Here is a 22297-nt window from a genome sequence, read left to right on the forward strand (position 1 = left end):
TTTGTCACCTGTCATGTCTGTTCTGGTATAGTCATCGCTGGTAAAGCTGTTCCGGTCACAGCATGATCATCCTTGCGGCTAAGTCAAATGCTCAGAGCACAACCCGCAGTCACTTTTGGCAACGGATGCAAACGCAAATCATTGTTAATATCCCCGCAGTCACAACCCTGAACCTAGACCAGGGGTGGGGAACGTAGGGCCCGGGGGCCATTTAAGGCCCGCGAAATCATTTGGTCTGGCCCTTCGTGGGTCCTGGCAGATCTCTAGCTCAGAAGGATCTAAGACTGGCGATCCGCCCCCTCCCACGGACAGGAATAGCCTCCATTCAAGGTGGATGTCAGTTTGTTTTGCCGAGAAAAGGAACCGTTTTTCCCCCTTGCAGAAGAGTCGTTAGCTATGGAGCTGCTAGGACCGCCCAAGAAACTGTATTAACCCTTTCCCACCCGGGCTGTGGAGAAACGTATTCTCTCTGTACTACAAGAGGCCTGGGGGTGGAAGTGGCGACAATGGAGGGGTTAAAGGGGGCAGGGCCAGAATATATATATGTGTGTGTGTGAGAGAGAGACAGAGAGACAGAGCGAGCAGGCAGAGGTCGCAGGAGCCGGCTCCGACCATGCGAAGCAGGAGCAACTCCAGCGTGTGTCTGGACGGCTACGCCCGGCTGGTGCAACAGATCATCCTGTGCCACCAGGTGGGCAAGTGCGCCACTGGTTGGATGCCTGCCTGCTTGCCTGTGCCGGGGGGGGTGTCATCTGGGGCAGCTGCCTGCTTGGGGCTTGGTCGCTAATTTTTAAGTTGATAATTTTGTATGGTCTGCAGATGATGTTATAAATATCCAAATGGCCCTTGGCGGAAAAAAGGTTCCCCACCCCGACCTAGACGTTCCCCGACATGCAACCAAACGCCAACGGGAAAGAGCTACGCCCGCTTGACTGGCAAAGGGGGGGGGAGAGAGCTTCTCCTCCAGGGATACCTGACATATTCTTTCTTGTTCTCCTCTGTGACAGGGACGTTCCTGCCGTTCGGCTTGAGCTCATGCTGCAGGATCCTGCCGAAGGCATTGTGCTCCACGCAGAAGGTGTGGTCCAGAACGGGAGTGATGTCGTTCTCTCTGTCAACGAGCCAAAGGAGACACCGGTGATTTCTTCATCGGCCAGCAAGCACACGTGCTCCCTCAACGTTTTGACAGCGGGAACCCGAGGAGCCGTGTAACAGTAGCCGGTCTACTGTCTGTTATGGTGCGAAACCACCGAGCATGTATTGTTCGGCTGTTCATTCTATCATGAGGCCTGTATTAGATTCATTGCTCCCCTGATCAGTGAATTCCCCGATAAGCCAGTAGAATTCCTGAATAAGAGGCTGCTGATGGGTGAAACTCCACACCTTTCGCTCCCAGCTGCCAAATTCTGGGCCATTGCAATTAAAATTCGCAAAAATAGAATGGAAAAATATTACTAAACCGGGCTATACTTTTAGAAGAAGAGTTGGTTTTTAGACGCCGACTTTCTACCACAAGGGAGACTCAAACCGGCTTACAATCACCTTCCCTTCCCCTCCCCACAACAGACACCCTGTGAGGTAGGTGGGGCTGAGAGAGCTCCAACAGAGCTGTAACTTGCCCAAGGTCATCCAGCTGGCTTCGTGTGTAGGAGTGGGGAAACCAACCCAGTTCTCCAGAACAGACTCCACCGCTCCAAACCACCGCTCTTAACACTACACCACACTAGAAATGTTAAGTTGTTCAGTTAAATCTTGTGATTTGTTTTAATATCCTACATTTTAACATCATTAGCCTTTTATCTAATTTTGTAATTTATGCTAGTTTTACAGCTTTATTAAGTCAGATAATTTTATGTATTAACCTTTGGCTGGTTGAACAGACTGCCATCGATAATTAAATACAAAATATAAAATTGTTACAGTGAAACTCTGTGGGAAGTGTTATCTCTGGCAATTTTTGGGCCGGGGGGGGGGGGGGTAATAGTAGGCTGCATTATTTAAAAGGGCCTTTGAGAAACAGACGGGCGGCTGTACCAATTGCTTAAAAATTTGTTATTGTTAATTTTAATGTTCTCGGGTCTACAGCTTCATTTGTATCTCTAAAAGCTGCTTTAAGTGCTTATCAGGAAAGCAGTGATTTAATGTTAATAATTAAAAAAACTCTACCCCCCCTCAAAAAATATGACCACTTGATGTATTGCCTGCTGGGTCTCAGAGAAGAATGACATCTCAGCAATTTTCCTTTGAACTACTGTCGAAAAAGTAATTCTGCTGCACATAATTATGGAAAGAAACAAACCGGCTGCTCTAGAAAATCAGAGTAATTCAGCATTAGAATCAAACCATAGTGCCTACTTAAAGATAAAAAGGGTCCTTGTTAGAAGAAGACTTGGTTTTTATATGCCGACTTTCTCTACCACTTAAGGAAGAATCAAACCAGCTTACAATCACCTTCCCTTCCCCTCCCCACAACAGACACCCTGGGAGGTGGGTGGGGCTGAGACAGCTGTGACTAGCCTAAGGCCACCCAGCTGGCTTCGTGTGTAGGAACCAGGAAACAAATCCAGTTCACCAGATTAGCCTCCACCGCTCGTGTGGAGGAGTGGGGAATCAAACCCGGTTCTCCAGATTAGAATCCACCGCTCCAAACCACCACTCTTAACCACTACACCACGCTCTTGCTCTTGCTGTTAGAGCAAGCCAGGAGATGTCCAGCAAGCGCATACTTGATTTTTTGACCCCAAATGGCAAGAAGCCATATAGGAAGCCTGCCCAGGTGTTCAAGGGGGCTGCAAAGAGGTCCTTCTTTGCCTGACAGCTTTGATGAGCTCTTATGGGTTCGTCCTCAAATTATTGGAAGGCGGGGAGGCTCTGCAGTAACATTGGACAATGGACCCAGAGAAACTCACTGAACAGATCTGCCTCCTTCCCACACCCCTTTTGCCCTAGTCTAGAGATCAGCGTCCTTCAACTGGCGTCATACTCACAAAATCCAAACAAGGCTCTTGTGCAGCTCCGGGTCAACGGATTCCAGATCGGACAGCTGGATGGGCTTGCCCAGCAGCTGCTTGTAGAAAGGGACCGTGAAGCCCCCGTTGATGTAGTGCCCATGGAAGACGGCCAGGCCCATTATCCGACCAACAAAGTGGAAGTAAGACAGATGGTCCTGCAAGAGACGCGAGGGTTTGTTTCAGGGCCCGGTGGTGTGCTGCCGGCGTCTTGCAGCTCTACCCACGCCTTCAGCGCACACAGGGCCTTTCCTTTAATTAAATGCCGAGCCCTCTGTGTGGGAAAATTATTAACTCCTCTGTACAGAATTCAACGTGAAGGGTACACGGCGCAGCTGATTGGGTGGACACCATTTAAAAAGGATGGTGGTGACCTCACCCGGCCTCTCTGACTAGCGGGTGGGTTTGTTTGGCATCACCTTGAGTGGTACCTATTATTCAAAGCCCTACATGGCTTGGGACCGGAGTATCTAAAGGACCGTCTTCTCCAATATGTTCCTGCCCAGGAATTAAGATCAAAGGGAGAGGCCCTCCTGACTGCCCCATCAATCAAAGAAGAAGAGCTGGTTTTTTATATGCCGACTTTCTCTGCCACTTAAGAATCAAACCGGCTTACAATCACCTGCCCTTCCCCTCCCCACAGCAGACACCCTGTGAGGTAGGTGGGGCTGAGAGAGCTCTAAGAGAGCTGTGACTAGCCCAAGGTCACCCAGCTGGCTTCGTGTGTCGGAACGGGGAATCAAACCCGGTTCTATAGATCAAAGTCCACTGCTCCAAACCACCGCTCTGAACCACTACACCACGCTGGCTCATTTGGTGAGTACACAAGAGAGGGCCTTTTCGGTGGCGGCCACCCAGTTATGGAACAAATTCCCCTGAAAAGGTGGACCGGGGGAGGGGATTCTCTCTTTGATTGGTACCTGACCCCTCCTTACTTTTAATCTTTAGGAGGCAGTTGAAGACAGTTTTATGTACGACCACATCTGATCACTTTACAAGCAGTCCTAAATTTTGGTTTGTATATATTTTATGTATTCTACTGTATGCATTTTATCTATATGGTGAGTCGCCTTGAGCAATGTAAGGAAAGAAGGTGGCTGACAACCAGTAGGTCTTTGGGCGCCCTGCACAGGCAGCCTCTCACCCTTGCTGCTGGGAAGGGGGTTCAGCACCATACGATGGTTTGTTTTAAAACCTGAGCTGCACGGAAGGCCAGCACAGCTACAGCCTTACTAGCTGCAGGCCAGGAGAGATCGATCCTCCTACTGGGATGAAGCTTTGCGCCCCTCAGGAAAGGAAGCTGCCTCCCATGTCCTGCGGATGCTTCAGCCAGCGTGGCGTCGTGGTTAAGAGTGGTGGTTTGGAGAGGTGGACTCTGATCTGAAGAACTGGGTTTGATTCCCCACTCCTCCACATGAGCGGCGGAGGCTAATCTGGTGAACTGGATTTGTTTCCCCGCTCCTACACATGAAGCCAGCTGGGTGACCGTGGGCAAGTCACATTCTCTCAGCCCCACCCGCCTCACAGGGTGTCAGTTATGGGGAGGGGAAGGGAAGGTGATTGTAAGCCGATTTGAGTCACCCTTAAGTGGTAGAGAAAGTCGGCATATAAAAACCAACTCTTCTCCTTCTTCTTTTTCATGCATCCCATACCCACAGCCCCCTCTTCTCCAAGGCAAACGTGGGATAAAATGGTCATGTATCACCAGGCACTTTCTGTACAATTGCCCACTTACTTGGGCAGCCGTCTTGAAGAAATGGAAGCACAATTTAAGGCTTGGGGAACACTGTTACAATAATCGAATGTACAGGGAGATCTTTTTTTTTTAAATCAGGTTGTTAACATGCAGCGGATGTTCCTGGGGGATGAAAGTTCAGGCAGCTATCTACGCCATGAGGGTTTAGTGTGAAGTTTTTTTTTTAAAAAGGTTGTTAAAAGGAACAGCTTTAATTACTCCTTAACTGGAAAAAATGGAACTCTACAAATTAGTCCGTTACGTGGCTGAAAGTGTAACGTCCTCGGTTCCACTTACCTTCGCTGGTATATTTGCCATTGGCTAAAAAAGTAACGGAAACAAGACAGCCCTTCTGTATGGTGTTGCCACTCTACAAAGGGAAGGCTCAGGTCTCGCAACTGGCCAAAGCTACAGCCCTGTGCTGGCACTGCAGCTTTGCGCCCAGTGGGAGGGACAGGAAAAACGCCAGTCTGCCTCCGTGCCACCCTGCCCGTGCCTTTTGTCAGCACATCTGAATTTCGGCAAGCAGGACCCTCCCCCCCCCCCCCCGCCCCAGCAACTGAGACCAAAGTAAGAAAGCCTCATTCTGCTTTGTTTCTCGGAAAGGGCACAAATTGGGTCCACGCGTTATGAGGTTTGTGAATGCAGACAAATGTGCATAGAACACATGAAAGGCAGCCCAACCAAACGTGCAGCTAGTTATCAGCACAGGGCTTACAAGCTGGGGTCCCAGCGCTCGTACGTCAGAGTGTGACTTTGTCTTAAACCCCCGCCCCCCTTGAACAGCAGACACACGAAGAACACATGAAGCACATGAAGCTGCCTTATACTGAATCAGACTCTTGGTCCATCAAGATCAGTATTGCCTACTCAAACCGGCAGCGGCTCTCCAGGGTCTCAGGCAGGGGTCTTTCACGTCACCTACTTGCCTAGACCCTTTAACTGGAGATGACGGGGACTGAACCTGGGACCTTCTGCATGCCAAGCAGATGCTCTACCACTGAGCCATGGCCCCTCTCCATGGCTCTCCAGGGTCTCAGGCAGGGGTCTTCCACATCGTCTCCTTGCCTAGTCCCTTTAACTGGAGATGCCAGGGACTGAACCTGGGACCTTCTGCATGCCAAGCCCTCCCCACAGCCCCTTCATGAAAGCTCAAATTGCAATTGAACCCCCCCCCCGCACCAACACGTACCCACAGGGCCATTTCACAAGCCTGCTCCTGGAGAAACACAAGCCTCAAGGTGGAGTGTGCTCGGCAAACCGGTGACGCCACTGCCCTGTGCCATCAGCTATATTTCCCTGAAGGTGTTCTCTTAAAAGCATGCCTCTGAGCTCGGCGCTCAGACTTTACTTACGGGATTGATAGAGGAGTCCGGATTTATTTGCAGCATGTAAATGTTATCAGTGGAGTACTGGAAGAGTCCATAATAGGGGTTCAACATTTCATGGCACAGCAGGTACAGCCATTCCCTGCAGGACAAAACAAACAAACAAAGATTTCTCTTACAAAAAAAGAAGCTTCCAAAAAGGCTTTTACTATTATGCAGCTGGCAGGGAGGACAGGCTCTCTTAATCCTCTTTCTGGGAGAAAGGGAGAAGCCTGCCCCAGAAGGTAAGGCACGGAGCTGCACAGCTAACGCCGCCTGCAGCAGACAGGCGAGTTGGGAAAATCCAGAAAGTGCGATATTTGAAGACAAACTAAGAAAAGCCTTAAAAAAAACCCGAATCAGCGTCTACCATGCAAAGAAGAGAGCAAACGCTCCCCTTTCACAGAATCTTCCCTTTGGCTTCCACCCAAGACAACTATAGCACAGAGGAATCGGGTTGCTTCTCATTATAGGGTGCCCAAGACACCATCAGATAGACAAGATACTTTTTTTAAAAAAAGAGCTTTACCCTTCATTTAAAGCCGAAAAGATTCAGGAAAGTTTACAGGGCTTGGAAGAAAAGTCTAAAGGGCAGGCTTAAAAAAAAAAAGCCTTCACAGCTGAGCTGACTCGTATTCCTATCATGGGGAATCAGCTGCCTTGGAAGTCTCTTGAGCTGATAGAGAAGATGGAGTAAGGATACAGGGATAGAGAACACATTATAAACATATTTTTAACACTGCTTGATCGTATCGTTCCTTCCGGGAAAAAGAGTGAGCTTCTCAAAAGAGACCTCGCGCTCTCCTGACGACTGGAGGAGGAGAAAACCGCATAATGGAATCCGAGACTAATTAACACATCTCTAAGTATTCCATATAAGAGCACCATGGTGCAGAGTGGTAAGCTGTAAGTCCAAGTTCTGCTCCCGACCTGAGTTCAATCCCAACGGAAGTTGGTTTCAGGTAGCCGGCTCAAGGTTGACTCCGCCTACCATCCTTCCGAGGTCGGTAAAATGAGTACCCAGCTTGCTGGGGGTAAAGGGAAGATGACTGCGGAAGGCACTGGCAAACCACCCCGTAAACAAAGTCTGCTTAGGAAACGTCGGGATATGACGTCACCCCAAGGGTCAGGAATGACCCGGTGCTTGCACAGGGGACCTTTACCTTTTTAAAGTATTTCATACTATGAACTTTTGCAGAGTAATTACCTGTTTAATTTGTATTTTTATTGCATTTATTTGTATTTTTTATATTTGGTTCTAGTAATCCCTACTGTAAAAATCAACAGTCTCCAGGCAGCACTGGGATGAGCGGCAAAGAGGAAATTGCTAAACAAGCCGGATAACAAATACATTTCAGAGGCTATTAGTCACCAAAGGCAGCTCCAGGGACTTGGCTGGCTTTCGTAACTCGGAGGGCAGGAGATGGTGTGTTGTGAACTACTACTCGGGATAATCGACTAGCTTAATTGCGCAACGCAGATTCTCCCCTGAAACCAAACAGGCATTTGGGCAAGCTACGCAGGATCATTCAGCAAATTGTCTAGACAGATTTAAAGCCGAGACAAGATAAAAACTCTTGCAACATGCCCGTGAATGCAAGGGAGGAGGCCAAAAGGGAAGAGCTCCCAGACAAGAATTTAGTCTACAGAATTTAAGATTAGAGAATATGTCTGTGGGTTGAAGACAAAAGAAGTCTAGCTGGGGGGAGGTGACATTAGACACTCAAGGGCTTGACCCTTGGAAGAAGTGCCACACCCAGGAAACAGATCTATCACTGGGAGATGTGCAACACATAACAGAGACCGGCTCAAGAAAGATGGAACAAGAGAATATAAAATGGTGGTTTTTTTTAACAAGTTCTAAAGCTCATATAAAAACCCTCAAACAATCTGAACGGGCAGCTGTGGCTCCATTTATAGCAACACGCGAAGCCAAGAGTCCTGCCGCATCAAAAAGATTAACACGTTATCGTGGAGTAAGGAACCCCCTGGGTGACCTTTGGCCTGTGAAAGGCTACTGCACAATACGTGCCAATACGTGAGGTGCCATAAGACTTTTCAGACATCATAACCTCCTTCCTGGAAGGTTTGTAAAAGAAAAATTACACTGAATGAGAGCCAAAAGGGGTGGGGGGTGGGGGTGACATATCTTACTCTGCAACACCACTCCCCAATAACGCACTGAACCCTATCGGCTGAAAGCAGGATGATGCAAGCCAGAGGGGAATTTGGTCAAAGGCATCCTGAAGGATTGAAAGGAAGTACCAAACAGGAAAAGGAAATCAGCAAGGATTTAATTCTGCACTGGTATGAGGAAGGACTTTTGAAAACACTACTTTTGGGAGGAGAGGGAACAGCATGGGGAAGAAAACACTACAGTTCTACAGCAACCCTGATGCAGAAGTAAAAAAACAACAACCAGGTTATTTCCCAAGTCCATACAGCTCCCCTTCTGCCAGAAACTCAAAGCGCTCCCCCCTCCATCACTAATATGGTATTAACTGGTTCAATAAAGGCTTCACTCTGTCGCTACAGTGCCTGGAGCTCTCCATTAAGGGCTCCAAGTCTGGTTTTTACCTGGCCACGCCACCGTAATCCAAACCCTCCTCGCCTCGGAACTTCACCATCAGCCTCTTCTTCAGGTCTTTTGGCCGCATCTTCATTATCTGACGGTAGGATTCCTACAGAAGGAAACCAAACAAAGGAGGCCATTTTCAGGAGATGAGCATGAATTTTTCGACGGGAGCTGGGTTTTGCGCACACTCATCCCTCTGGGTCTCAGAGGGAGAGGACAGCTTCCTGATCGCTGATAAAGGATGCTCTCCTTGTTTCCACTGCTTTAAGGCATAAGGTTCAGGACAGTATCCATTTCTAGGACAGCAGACCTTCCACGTGATGTTGAGAGCCAGCATGGAGTAGCGGTTAAGTGTGTTGGATTAGTATCTGAGAGACCCAGGTTCAAATCTCCACTCCGCCATGGAAGCTCACTGGGTGACCTTGGGCCAGTCACGCTCTCTCAGCCTAACCTACCTCACAGGGTTGTTGTGAGGATAAAATGGAGGAGAGAAGAACGATGTAAGCTGCTTTGAGTCCCCATTGGGGAGAAAGGCAGGGTACAAATAAATTAAGATGAGTTGGTTTTTATATGCCGACTTTCTCTGCCACTTAAAGGAGAATCAAACCGGCTTACAATCGCCTTCCTTTCCCCTCCCCACAACTGACACCCTGTGAGGTAGGTGGGGCTGAGAAAGCTGTGACTAGCCCAAGGTCACCCAGCTGGCTTCGTGTGTAGGGAAAACAACCCGGTTCACCAGATTAGCCTCCGCTGCTCATGTGGACGAGTGGGGAATCAAACCCGGTTCTCCAGATCAGACTCCACTGCTCCAAAACACCGCTCTTAACCATACACCACACTGTTTACACCATTAACAAAGGTACAGCACCAGTCTAGCAAAACTTCTCGGATAGCAGTTAACTTTGGTGAGTGTATACAGAAATCCAGGAGCCATTCCAGCAATGCCTTCGGAATGCCTTCAACGGAAATCTACATACCTCAAATATTTCTTCCCTCGACACTTCGATGCGGCAGTGACCAGCCTGGGGCTGCTGGAGGGAGAGCTCGTGCCGAAGGATCTTAAGTTTTTGCACCAGGTCCCGCTCGTATCTCTGCGCCGGCAGCTCTTCACTGTCTTCCAACGACCCCTCGTTCTGCACTGACAAAGGCTGGTTGGGTTCTTTCAACTGGCATTGGTGGCTTTGGGAACGAGGGAGGAAGAATACAAACATCACATGAACACAGGAAGCTGCCTTATACTGAACCAGACCCTTGGTCCATCAAAGTCAGTATTGTCTACTCAGACCGGCAGCAGCTCTCCATGGTATCAGGCAGGGGTCTTTCCCATCACCTACTTGCCTAGTCCCTTTAACTGGAGATGCTGGGGATTGAACCTGGGGCCTTCTGCATGCCAAGCAGATGCTCTACCGCTGAACCACAGCCCCTCCCCATAGAAGAACAGAGGTGGTTTACCATTACCAACCTCTGTGTAGCAACCTGGAATTCCTTGGTGGTCTCCCATCCAAGTGCTAACCAGGGCCGACCCTGCTTAGCTTCCAAGCTCTGACAAGATTGGGCTAGCGAGGGCCGAGCAGACCACTGAGCTCTACCACTGAGCCACGGCCCCTCCCCTAATAATCTCTTAAGGAAAGGAGGAGCGAACCTGAAGGGCGGCGCTGGTGGCCACTTGGTCCCTACGTTGTTTGAAGGAACGGGAGACAAGCTTGTCATATCTTTAAAGAATGACCTCTACAAGTCATGATGGTCGACAGTAAGTCTGGGAAGTGGGACTACCTGTGCTTCAGCACTCCGAGAGACGAGAACCTCAAAATCCTCTGCACACTGTCACTTTTCTGGCACCCGCACCAGCTTGCTGGGCTCCTGACAAAACTAGCTTCTCTGACGGCGAGTCACATGAACCCAGGAAGCTGCCTGGTACTGAATCAGGCCGACGGTCCGTCAAGATCAACACTGCCCATTCAGACTGGCAGTAGCTCTCCAGGGTCTCAGGCGGAGATCTTCCATATCACCTACAACCCCCATCCTTTCAACTAGAGGGGCCGGGGATTGAACCTGGGAACTTCTGCATGCCGAGCAAGATGCTGTACCACTGAGTCACGGCCCCGCCCCATCCATTACCGCATATACTCGGGGTTGAAAGCGGTACAGCGAAGCAGAAACTTCACTAGTGAGGTTCTATGCAGGGTCAGAGGAGCATGCCTCTGATATTAGGGGCTGTGGAACACAGGCAGGATAAATGCTGCTGTCTTGTTTGGGGGCTTCCTGGAGGCACCTGGTTGGCCACTGTGGGAACAGACTGCTGGACTTGATGGGCCTGGGTCTGATCCAGCAGGGCTTTTCTTATGTTCTTATGTCCTTGCTCTTTTTAAGATCTCAGCTGTGGAAAGGGGAGGGGCTTCAAGATACATCCCTATCCCTTTTCCCCAGCTGGCTCTTCTGCTGCCTAGAGCCCAAACCATCTATCCTCACTGGCCTCCCCCAGACTTGTAAGTACCAGTTGAAAGAGGAGGTAGTTTCATAGTTAAATTGTGGAACTCCCTGCCCCGGGATGTGGTGACAGATGCCAACTTGGAGGGCTTTAAGAGAGGAGTGGACATGTTCAGGCAGGATAGGACATTCATCACTATTAGTAAAAATGGATACTAGTCATGATGCATACCTATTCTCTCCAGGATCAGAGGAGCATACCTATTCTATTAGGGGCTGCGGAACACCGGCAGGACAATGCTGCTGCAGGCATCTTGCTTGTGGGCTTCCTAGAGGCACCTGGTTGGCCACTGTGTGAACAGACTGCTGGACTTGATGGGCCTCGGTCTGATCCAGCATGGCCTTTCTTATGTTCTTAAGATCTTATCCTTGCACTTCTCCAAGTACAGTATAAAAAAAAGGGTTTCAACAAGGTGTTGGCCACAAGTTCCAGCTAGAGCTTTATTTCTTCTATTTTTTGCTTTATGAGGCCAGAGATGAGCCTCAAGAGCAAATAACATTACGCCGGCTTCTTACTTCATAATATGATGCAATCTTGGGTCCGTGAACTGGGTGGTTCTGTTATTATGATCTACAAAATATATTCTTCCGGACACCGTGCTTCTAACTTCCCAGCCTGGCGGCAGAGGTCCAAGTTCATCACAATTCACACTGTTAAGGTCCCTGCAAAGAGCAGAAGAGGAACGGTTAAACCATATTTGTCAAGCTGAACCCCACGTGACTAAAAAAAACCCCGCTAACTCAGCAAGTCTGGGGCTGCTGAAATGCCTGAGGTGGTGATGCTGGTGGTAGCATCTAGAGAAGAAACCCTTCCCCACACGTGAAGCTAACTGCAAAACTATCTGAGGGGGCAGGCATCTTTCAAAACTCACACACGCTTAAAAGTTAAAACTACCCGCCAACACCCAGCATACATACCTTGGTATCCTGGGGTCATGCCATGTGCTAACGCCAGTTTGTGTATGCAAAAAATAAACCTGTCCCTGTACAGTTGTTCTTTGTTCTACAAAGAAAAGTGAAGGGAGTGGGGAGAGAAAAGAGGTTACGGTGAGAATTTCAAATTCTAGTGAACTACAACACATCTAGTGACCTCAGCTGGGACCTAAACACTTAGCCATATTCATTTTCTCAGTTGTATGTACGTCACAGAATCATAGTTGGAAGGGACCACCAGGGTCATCTAGTCCAATCCCCCTGCACAGCGTAGGAATTTCACAACTACCTCCCCCCTCACACCCCCAGCAACCCCTACTCCATGTCCAGAAGATGGCCAAGGTGCCCTCCCTCTCGTGAACTGCCTACGGAGAGATCAGAGTGAAAAATGTGGTTGGAAAAGCGACTGGATGGTATTGAAAACCAGAGGGTGGGGGGCCTGGAAAAGCAGGCCACACATCAAATCCACACTCTGGGGCAGGGCACTGTTGCAAATATTGGCAGTTACCTCCTGTGCCCCTGGCATGGTTTTTTTGTCTAGGCAACTGAGCTAAGAAGCAGAACGGGGCTGGGAACATGGGCGGGGGCATAGTCTAGTCAGGCTTGTGGGTTCTCCTGCTCCTGCCCAGGAGCGACAAATGGCTGGTGCAAATTCTGCACCAACGTGACAAATGGGCCCACCCCTGTGATGACCTGAGAAAGGACTCTGCTCATAACATGGGTGAGTTGCTCCTTTACAAGCAGGTCAGATGCAGAAGAGCACGACAAAAGGCTACTTATACTTGTGTCAACAAAAAATGGGTCCCAGTAATTAAAAAAAACAAAACAACTATGGAATAGTGTAGAGTTAAGGGGGGGAATCCCAAGTTCCTCTTCCTCTCGTAATTTTCATGTGTGTGTGCATGCGTGGTGTCAAACTGCATATCAAGGTGAAAAAGGAACTTTTACCCTCACAAAGTGGTTAAGCAGGAATGTGAGGGGCAGAACTATCCATACACTTTGCTCCGTTGCAAGAAAACCAGACACCACACACTGGAAAAATCAATCCCACAGACTAAATGTTGGCAAGTTCAGGGACTGAACCTGGGACCTTCTGCATGCGAAGAGCGGAGGCTCTTCCACTGAGCCACAGCCCCACTCCTAACTGGCGTATTTTGAACCAGGGGCCGCTTGGATCATGGTACAATGTCCCAGCCTCAAGGCCACGTCGACTCATGCGCTTGATGGGATACAGAAATACGCAGGACAGGAGCTAAGGAACTGGCTACGTCGCGACTGAGGGATAATCTCACCGTAGCCTTCGGGCAGGTCAGGAGATGGTGACTGATGGCCATGCGGCCGGTTCTGGGGAGTCTGTACGTGGCCTCTCACGTCAGGAGCCCGCAACCGCTGGGCCTGCGATGTCTGGTCCTGGCTAGGAGACTCCACAAACCGACAGTTCCCTCCCCCGGCAGCCCCCGTGCTGTCCGTATACGGCGCTGGCTCTTCCATGTAGCAGCTCAGCGGCCTTCCGGGTCCTGAGTCTTCATAAACCGTTCTGGAAGTGGGGAAAATATCAGGGAGATGTCGGGAAATGTCAGCAGAACAGAGCTGACCTTTAAAGGGACACTTGAACTTCTGAAGCAAGCGCACGCATCATCCCTGCCAGGGCAGTCAAACAGTCTTGACTGAAACAAAGAATTGTGTGGCGACAAGATACTCTCTCTGGAACTCTGTTCACAGCAGCATCTGGGGGACTGCAGCGGTGGTGTGTGTGTTATGCTTTCAAGACAATTCAACCGTTTTTCTCTGCAAAATGAACTGGGCCTTGCAAACCGAGGTGCCAAGTCCAATCTGTCGGCTGCACATTAAGAACAGGAGGGCGTTAAACCAATCTCCTCTGCTCATAAGCAGAGTTGGCCCACAGCCTGGGCAGCACCAAGCAGCGAGGAAGGAGCACTGAAACAACCATTGGCACAAAACTGGGCTCTCCCTATGCCAAACCATCTTAGTCCGAGATTCATAGAATCATAGGATCATAGAGTTGGAAGGGACCACCAGGGTCATGTAGTCCAACCCCCTGAACAATGCAGGAAACTCACAACTCCCTCCCCCCCACACACCCCCAGTGACCCCTACTCCATGCCCAGAAGGTGGCCAAGATGCCCTCCCTCTCATCATCTGCCTAAGGTCATAGAATCAGCATTGCTGACAGATGGCCATCTAGCCTCTGCTTAAAAACCTCCAGAGAAGGAGCATTTACCACCTCCCAAGGAAGCCTGTTCCACTGAGGAACCGCTCTAACGGTTAGAAAATTATTCCTAATGTCTAGATGGAAACTCTTTTGATTTAATTTCAACCCGTTGGTTTCGGTCCAACCTTCTGGGGCAACAGAAAACAACCTGGCACCCTCCTCTATATGACAGCCCTTCAAGTATTTGGAGATCGTTATCATATCCCCTCTCAGTCTTCTCCTTGTGGAGAAGACGGAGAAAAGGAGTCTGTGATCTCTGAGGATGTCCCAAGTCCACCCATAAGCAGATCCCTGAACTCCAGGATTATGCTGGTATTGTGGGTAGAGGGGGCTCGATCAGCCTATTGCGAAAGCTGGCAAAGAGCAAACAACGAATGAGTGAGACAAGGTTTTGCTCATTCAAAGTGTGTGCAACACCACCACCACCGACAGCATTAGATAATGATAATTTTTGTCTATACCATAGATATAACACACGGTATTTTGAAGAAGAAGAAGAGTTGGTTTTTATATGCTGACTTTCTCTACCACTTAAGGCAGAATCAAACCGACCTACAGTTACCTTCCCTCACCCTCCCCACAACAGACACCCTGTGAAGTAGGTGGGACTGAGAGAACGTGAATGGCCCAAGGTCACCCAGCTGGCTTCATATGGAGGAGAAGGGAAACAAATCCAGTTCACCAGATTAGCCTCCGCCGCTCATGTGGAGGAGTGGGGAATCAAACCCGGATTTCCAGATCAGACTCCACCGCTCCAAACCACTACACCAGCTGGCTCTCACACCATGCTGGTGTTCAAATAGGATGTTGTTCAAATAGGACTAATTTTGCCCACAGTTTGTTCAAGAGATTCTCAACATTACCGTAAAATGCCACACCTACCCTTCATTCTCCAACAGCCCCCTGCAATCGACGACAGACCCTCCTGTGCCTATCCTGTCCCGCGTCTGCAAGCTGACTGGAACACAAAGGAAGGAAAGCCAAAAATTAAAAGGTGGAGCAGGATGGACCCACATTAGGCAAAACCAGCCAGTCCCAGATGAAGTGCAAGCAACTGGTTGCGGAAGCTGAACTCAACACTGATGAAGGAAGCTTCCACTCTTGAAAGATTATACCCTAAAATACCTTTCTCATCGTATACACATGTGGTTAAAGCCCTTTCCTTTATGGGAGCAGACAGCTGTGGAGTTCTGGTAGGGCACACTGATGGTGCTCTTTTAAAGCTACGCATTCCAGGTTTGCAAATACTTTGATAATTCAATACCCTTTTAATGAGAAATGTGAGACACCCAAGGACAGCAGTTTATGCTTACTATGCTTCAAAATTGTAGCTAAGATTTGGGGTTTAAATGTCAATTCGCACACACACAACCCAGATAAGACCCAGATTTCTTGTTGATCACAGCAACACAAATTCTGTTTTTAAAAAATGTGATGCGCTAGACCACTTGCAATGATTTCTCATCTTACAGAGGCAATCTGGGAGCCAAACGTCTACCACTAGATGGCTCTAGCTATAACAGACAAAAACACTTGACTGCCACATGTGTGTTATCCCAGAGAAAGCGTTCTCACTTCTCCACTGCTTTCCAAACACCTTCCTGAGAAAGCAAGGCAGAGCAACAATCCGTGGAAGACTGAATACAACGATCCACGTAAGAAGTCACGATTCGGCTACCCAGTTTGCAAGAAAAGTCTCGCACCCAACACAAGCACGGGACATAGCACATCTCACCTAAGAGCTGGAGCGGAGAACGCCACACATCGGCCCTACGCTACATTTTTATCGGCTGGCCAGCGCGAGTGTGACAAGCTATTCACCTGGGAAGAATATTCAGCCAACTCAAGCAAGTGGCTAATGACAAGGCTGCCCGTTCATGCTGCTTCATAAAATAAATCTCTCACAAAGTTACGCCCTATTAAAGCCACCTCTTTTAAATAATGCCATTTTCCCTCCAGAAAAGGCTGCAGTCCGCAGCTCACCCTCTCACTAGTGAGCTACTCTTAATGCCCCAAGGCTCTCCAATACACAGCTGGAACTTTTCGCTTACTTTCTAAAACTGCCAAAGAACTTAGCCCCTTGCTCCGGTAGGAGTGGAGTTACCAGAAGCAGGGCCCTCAGTTCCTGTTTAGAGATGGTGTGCAGATGAGGACTCATCCAAGAAGTCTGGGCGATTCATCCAGAGCAGAAGCTCCCTTGCGATAACCCGGAAGGCCCCAAGCAGTCCGGGACCAATGTAGCGGCACCGACACCTTGAATTTTGCCCGGAAACTAGAGTGTAACCCGCAACACGGGTGCTGCCGATTCTAAACACTCGCCTCCCATTAGTCATGGGCAGCAACGCTGAGAACCACTTGGAAGATCCCAGTCTCCGTTAGGAGTCCCACGTAGCGTCAGTCCCCCAGTTTGATGCACACGCTTTCATACTGTCTTTCCGAAAGATAAGCCTCTCCCCGCCCCCGCCAGAACTAGCGCTCCTCTCCCCCACCCCACCCTTACCTACTATCTGGCCTCGAACCGCATCAGTATCTGTGGGGTTTAGTTTGCATAGATCCAAACGCTGGTCTGAAAGTGAACAATTAAACAGATTTAGCTGAAGGATGACCCCGATCGAGCAAATCAGAATTCAGTACGCTTACAAGGCATTTCCGCAATGAACGCACACTTACATCCAGTATCTTTTAGCCTGCTGATGGCGTTGGAAAGGAGCCGGACGCACCCCAGGAAGCCACCTCCCTGTTTCTTGTGTATTTTCTTGTGGTTCCAGACACTGATGGTGATCGAATCTGACTTCCCGATGTATCTACAAGATCGGTTTGAGAAAGATGCTTTAACGGCGGGGCTTATCCTTTGCGAAGATACTTCACGCTTGCAAAGGCTAGACTTTTAAAATAATAATAATAATGCTTTGGTCACACTGTCGCTTAGTTAAATTGTGGGACTCCCTGCCCCAGGACATGGTGATGGCTGCCAACTCGGAAGGCTTCAAGAGGGGAGTGGATGTGTTCATGGAGGAGAGGGCTATCCATGGCTACTAGTCATGAGGCACACCTATTCTCTCCAGGATCAGAGGAGCAGGCCTATTATATTAGGGGCTGTGGAACACAGGCAGGACGATGCTGCTGCAGCCGTCTTGTTTGTGGGCTTCCTAGAGGCGCCTGGTTGGCCACTGTGGGAACAGACTGCTGGACTTGATGGAGCTTGGTCTGATCCAGCAGGGCCTTTCTTATGTTCTTATCAAATATGGAAAACGTGTAATTAAATGGTCAGGATTACTGTAATTTCACGCAGCGTGTTAAACTGATAATGCAGCAATGCTGGTTATTTAATCGCCGACAACCTTCTTACAAACTGTGCAGCACTGAGCTCATTAGCAGAGATGAGACTCCGCCTCCTTCCCCGCGTTTTGAGTTATTCCATAGACACAGCAGCCCAGCCTCAATGGGCAGCACGAGTGACGTTGGCAGCCCACAGATGAACTCCAGAGGAATGGCACGACTAGTTCCTCACGTCCAAGGGGGCTTTTAGAGCAGCAACTGCACTACAAACCAAGGAGGCTTTGGAAAGCAGACTGTGACACAGCATGGGGGTTTGCTCTTCAAAGCAAGCGCTCTCACTAGGCAGGCCCTTGCCTTTGGGGTGGTTCTAAAATAGTTCTGTGGAGCCCAGCCAAAACGTTTCGGCTGTCGGCACAATACTGAAATGCTTCAGAGGAAGTGAAGACCTGCACGTTCTCGTACAGCTACGATTCCCCTATCTGAACGGCTAATGGCCATGTGGCGCAGAGTGGTAAGCTGCAGTCCTGCAGTCAAAAGAATTGCTCACGACCTGAGTTCAATCCTGACGGAAGTTGGTTTCAGGCTCAAGGTCGACTCAGCCTTCCATCCTTACGAGGTCAGTAAAATGAGTACCCAGCTTGCTGAGGGTAAAGGGAAGATGACTGGGGAAGGCACTGGCAAACCACCCCGTAAACCAAGTCTACCTAGTAAATGTCGGGATGTGACGTCACCACATGGGTAGTAATGACCCGGTGCTTGCACAGGGGATTACCTTTACCTTTTAATGAAGAAGGATTTTTATATGCTGACTTTCTCTACCACTTAAGGAAGAATCAAACCGGCTTACAATCCCCTTTCCCTCCCCACAACAGACACCCTGTGAGAGCATGACTTGCCCAAGGTCACCCAGCTGGCTTCATGTGGAGGAGCGGGAAGTCAAACCCGGTTCTCCAGATTAGAGTCCATTGATCCAAACCACTGCTCTTAACCACTACACCATGCTGACCATGTACTGGAGATAATTTTCTAGCTGGACTTATTAATGTGGGTTCCTCCCCCGGCCATTGGCAAATTATCCTTTGCGGAACAGACAACTCACAAGTCATAATGCTGGTTCCACTTGGGATCTAACGTGTTCTTCACGGTGTCAGTCGAGTGGCACTGGCCCGATCCATCGACCACCACCTTTGCGAACGGGTCAGGAAGCCCTGTGGAGAGGCGGCAGAAACAGTTAGGACAAAAGGCAGTGCAACCCATCTGCGAGCGACAATGCGACTTCAAGAAAGCCTGGCCTGCCCCCAATCCCGCTGGGAACATTAAAATTACCAGGAGCACATAGGCTGCCCACCCCCTACCCTGAAACTCTGAAAAAGCAAAAGAGGAAACTATACACCTTATTATCATCCATTCATGATTTAAAGGCACAGGAAATGGACAAACATTAATGGTTTGCCCTTGACTGTCAGAGTCAGGATGGGATTTTAAGAATTCAGCTCATAGGGCGGGGGAGCCCAGCCCTGTGCTACAGTCTGCAGAGGAGACATTTCAGACCATTATGCTACTGACTTCCAAGAAACTATCCTTAAATGACCCAACAGAAACATGCAAGAAAGAAAAAAAAGCTGCCATCATCAGGATAAAGTGGGGGGGGGAAAGCTTCAATATGCACATGGGGGGGGGAGAAGCAGAGACTTCTGCCAGCTACTTACTGAAGAAATCTTTTTTTGCAAGGTTCTTGGCACAAAGTACTATAAAGAGAGAGAGAGAGAAAAAAAAGGTTATCAAACTCCACCCATATTTGGTTAAAAACAAGTCCAGCAGGGAGAAGGATTCTATTGCCCAACTCAAATCCTCAGTTTAGAAAAGGAAAAAAAATAAGGGGGGACAGGATGCAATAGGATTAGCAGCTACAGCACCACGTACAAATTATTTTGCACAAGCTCAGGCAAAGGACAAAGGCTTGATTTCTTCCCTCCCCCCCTAAAACTGGGTTTTCATCACCGCCACACTAAGTGGATACTATGGAGAAAGTTTTATATACTTAGGAGTATTCTTCTAGTTGTCCTCTTTTGTAACCTGGGGGGCAGCAGGTGAGGATTTGGCCTGGGCCCGACCACCTGGCTCTGACATTCCAACATATGGCCCTTCACTTCAGTTGGTCCCATCCCAGGAAAAATTACACCACATGCTTTTCTTAGCAGGCTGACAGGCTTTTAGCCTAACGCGGCGTTTTCTCTTTATGAAACTAAGCGCATACACGGCTCTCGCCCAGAAACCTTGGTTCTGAAAACGCTTCCCTTATGATGCTTCTGCTCGACTAGTTTAATTAGATTCTCACACCTTCTATGGAAAGAGAGGCTCCATGCTGGCTTTGCTGAAGATTTAATAGCAACACCCTGCTTCCATGCAACATTAATGCAGGAATCTGCAGTAGTGACTGGACTCCTAACACCCTTCCCCACCTGACAACAGCTCGACAAAGAGCTGGCAAAGACAGACAGAGTTAACACAGCCTTGGTAATGTGGGCATTCAACAGGTGCGGCCATGGTTGAGAGAGACCAGCAATCTCTGGATGTATCTCTCTGTTGTACTTCATCCTGCCCCTGGTCTCATCTTCACATATTTCCCCAGACACACGCTTTGAGTTGGTACATGCTGGTATTTCTCACTAAAAAAAGGGGGGGGGCTTTGTGTAATGGCACTTCAAATCCACACACATCCCCCAACAACTGTGATGCGTATTTGTGAAAATCAGCTTAAAATTTCTTTATTGGGGGGTGGAGAGGAAGGCAGAGTGCAAATTTATAGACTGCTGTTCATTACATTTCTATCCTGTCTTCCTTGTCTCATCACAGAAAAGGAAGCGGACACAGGATTCCCATGAGGTCACCCCCTGCCAGCGCTGACAAGATGTACGGCGCTTTCACACATGCTGAATAATGCACTTTCAATCCACTTTCAATGCACTTTAGCGACGGTTCGCAAGTGAACAGTAAAATCCAGGTAAGCTTCCCCTCAGCAGGATAGTCACATGGCCTGCCTTCTACCCAACAACCTCTGATGAAATGCAAAACTGAATAGGCAGATGTGTCAGATCAGGAACATTACTTGAAAAGAAACTTGCTAGATATGAAGAATTTGTCATCTTTGGGGGAGGCTTGTACAGACAGCACAAAAGTAGAATTTGCGCTGTACTGGTGGCTTTGAATACTCTGAAATCATTCAGAAAGCAAGGTGAGGTGTATGGGTATGCTTCCTCAGAATGGAACAGCCAACATCCGTTTCAGAATGCAGAGTTCAAAATGTCTCACTTGGAATAACGTGGAATTTGTTTTTGTTTTTTTAAGCATGTTCTAAATTGGATGCAAGGAGCCCCATGGCACAGAGTGGTCAGCTGCAGTACTGCAAGCTCTGCTCACGACCTGAGTTCGATCCCGACGGAAGTCGGTTTCAGGTAACCGGCTCAAGGTTGACTCCGCCTTCCATCCTTCTGAGGTCGTTAAAATAAGGACCCAGCTTGCTGGGGGTAAAGGGAAGACGACTGGGGAAGGCACTGGCAAACCACCCCGTAAACAAAGTCTGCCTAGTAAACGTCGGGATGTGACGTCACCCCATGTGTCAGGAATGACCCGGTGCTTGCACAGGGGACCTTTACCTTTAAGTTGAAGGCAGTTATCATTTGTATTCAGATAAATGGGCTAGGATCCAAAGAGAATGTGGCTACCCCAAGAGATTTTTTGCCTTTCCCCCAGCTGAACAGTGCAGTCTCCTGCCATATCATAAGCGGCTTTCGACGGACCCCCCACCCAGTTTCACAAGTGCTTGGCTTTGATGCAGTGGAGGTTTTGGTCTTAAATGTTATCCAGTTATGCCAAGAAGCAGGTAACAAAACTCAGAAAGATCACCATCTTCTTGCATCCAAAAAGGGAACTTTACTTGAAGATATTCCAGGATTGTCTTTGGATCATCTTTGTACTTTTACCTGGTACCGTAAATTGCTTTAACAAGTGTCAATTACACATTGTATTCCAAGAAATGGTTATTTTTAGTTTTCTATACGACTCTCTCCCTAACCTTAGTTAAAACTATCTTGGAGCATCAAGACTTCCTTTAATGACTTTCATATCTGCCTAACACACAGTTCCTCAAAATCAGAGATCAGTGACCTGTTTAGGAAGGTAAATATTAATTTCTGGCAGCAATTTAAGGAGCAGGATTCTGTATTCCCAAAGCTATTTCTGTGTTCAGGGTTAAAAAGCCATTTCTCAAGTCACAACCCTTGCATGATTTGAAAAGGCTTTCAAAAAAATAAACGTGACTGTTCCAGTGCAGCCTACAAAACTGACAATCCCCCAAAATGGATAAAAATTTAAAGAAAACCTAGAGGCAGAAGCAGCCTGACATATGCTGCACTAAATCCCACAGCACACTAGCCTGAGATTAAGTATTCTCAGAAATCTAACAACTAATTGCTTCACAACCGAAATAAACTTCAGGTCTTGTACGCGGTATATACTGAATGCTCCCATATCTGTAATACAGCAACCGTCTTTAGCACCTATATGTCTGTTGTGTTCACATGCATGAAAGGTTCACTGGTGGTATGAAACGCCATCAAGTCGCAGCCAATTTATGGTGACCCCTTGGGGGTTTTAAGGCAAGAGACTAGCAGAGGTGGT

At 48.5% G+C, this 22297-nt stretch overlaps 1 protein-coding gene across 1 annotated transcript in view; it reads right to left on the reverse strand.

The window, feature by feature from the left end:
- SMURF1 (SMAD specific E3 ubiquitin protein ligase 1) overlaps positions 1-22297 on the reverse strand; it is a 41071-nt gene that overhangs the window by 4424 nt on the left and 14350 nt on the right. Inside the window, exons 3-15 of the mRNA XM_056866580.1 lie at positions 19327-19365; positions 18717-18825; positions 17009-17142; positions 16839-16904; positions 15221-15296; positions 13398-13642; positions 12091-12175; positions 11689-11835; positions 9663-9864; positions 8688-8791; positions 6099-6213; positions 2988-3166; positions 974-1111 (exon numbers count right to left, since the gene is read on the reverse strand). Of these exons, the coding sequence (XP_056722558.1) occupies positions 974-1111; positions 2988-3166; positions 6099-6213; positions 8688-8791; positions 9663-9864; positions 11689-11835; positions 12091-12175; positions 13398-13642; positions 15221-15296; positions 16839-16904; positions 17009-17142; positions 18717-18825; positions 19327-19365 (1639 nt within the window). The remainder of the gene's footprint in view (positions 1-973; positions 1112-2987; positions 3167-6098; positions 6214-8687; positions 8792-9662; positions 9865-11688; positions 11836-12090; positions 12176-13397; positions 13643-15220; positions 15297-16838; positions 16905-17008; positions 17143-18716; positions 18826-19326; positions 19366-22297) is intronic.

This window comes from Euleptes europaea, chromosome 21 (genome assembly GCF_029931775.1).
Source record: "Euleptes europaea isolate rEulEur1 chromosome 21, rEulEur1.hap1, whole genome shotgun sequence".
NCBI classification, from domain to species: domain Eukaryota; kingdom Metazoa; phylum Chordata; class Lepidosauria; order Squamata; family Sphaerodactylidae; genus Euleptes; species Euleptes europaea.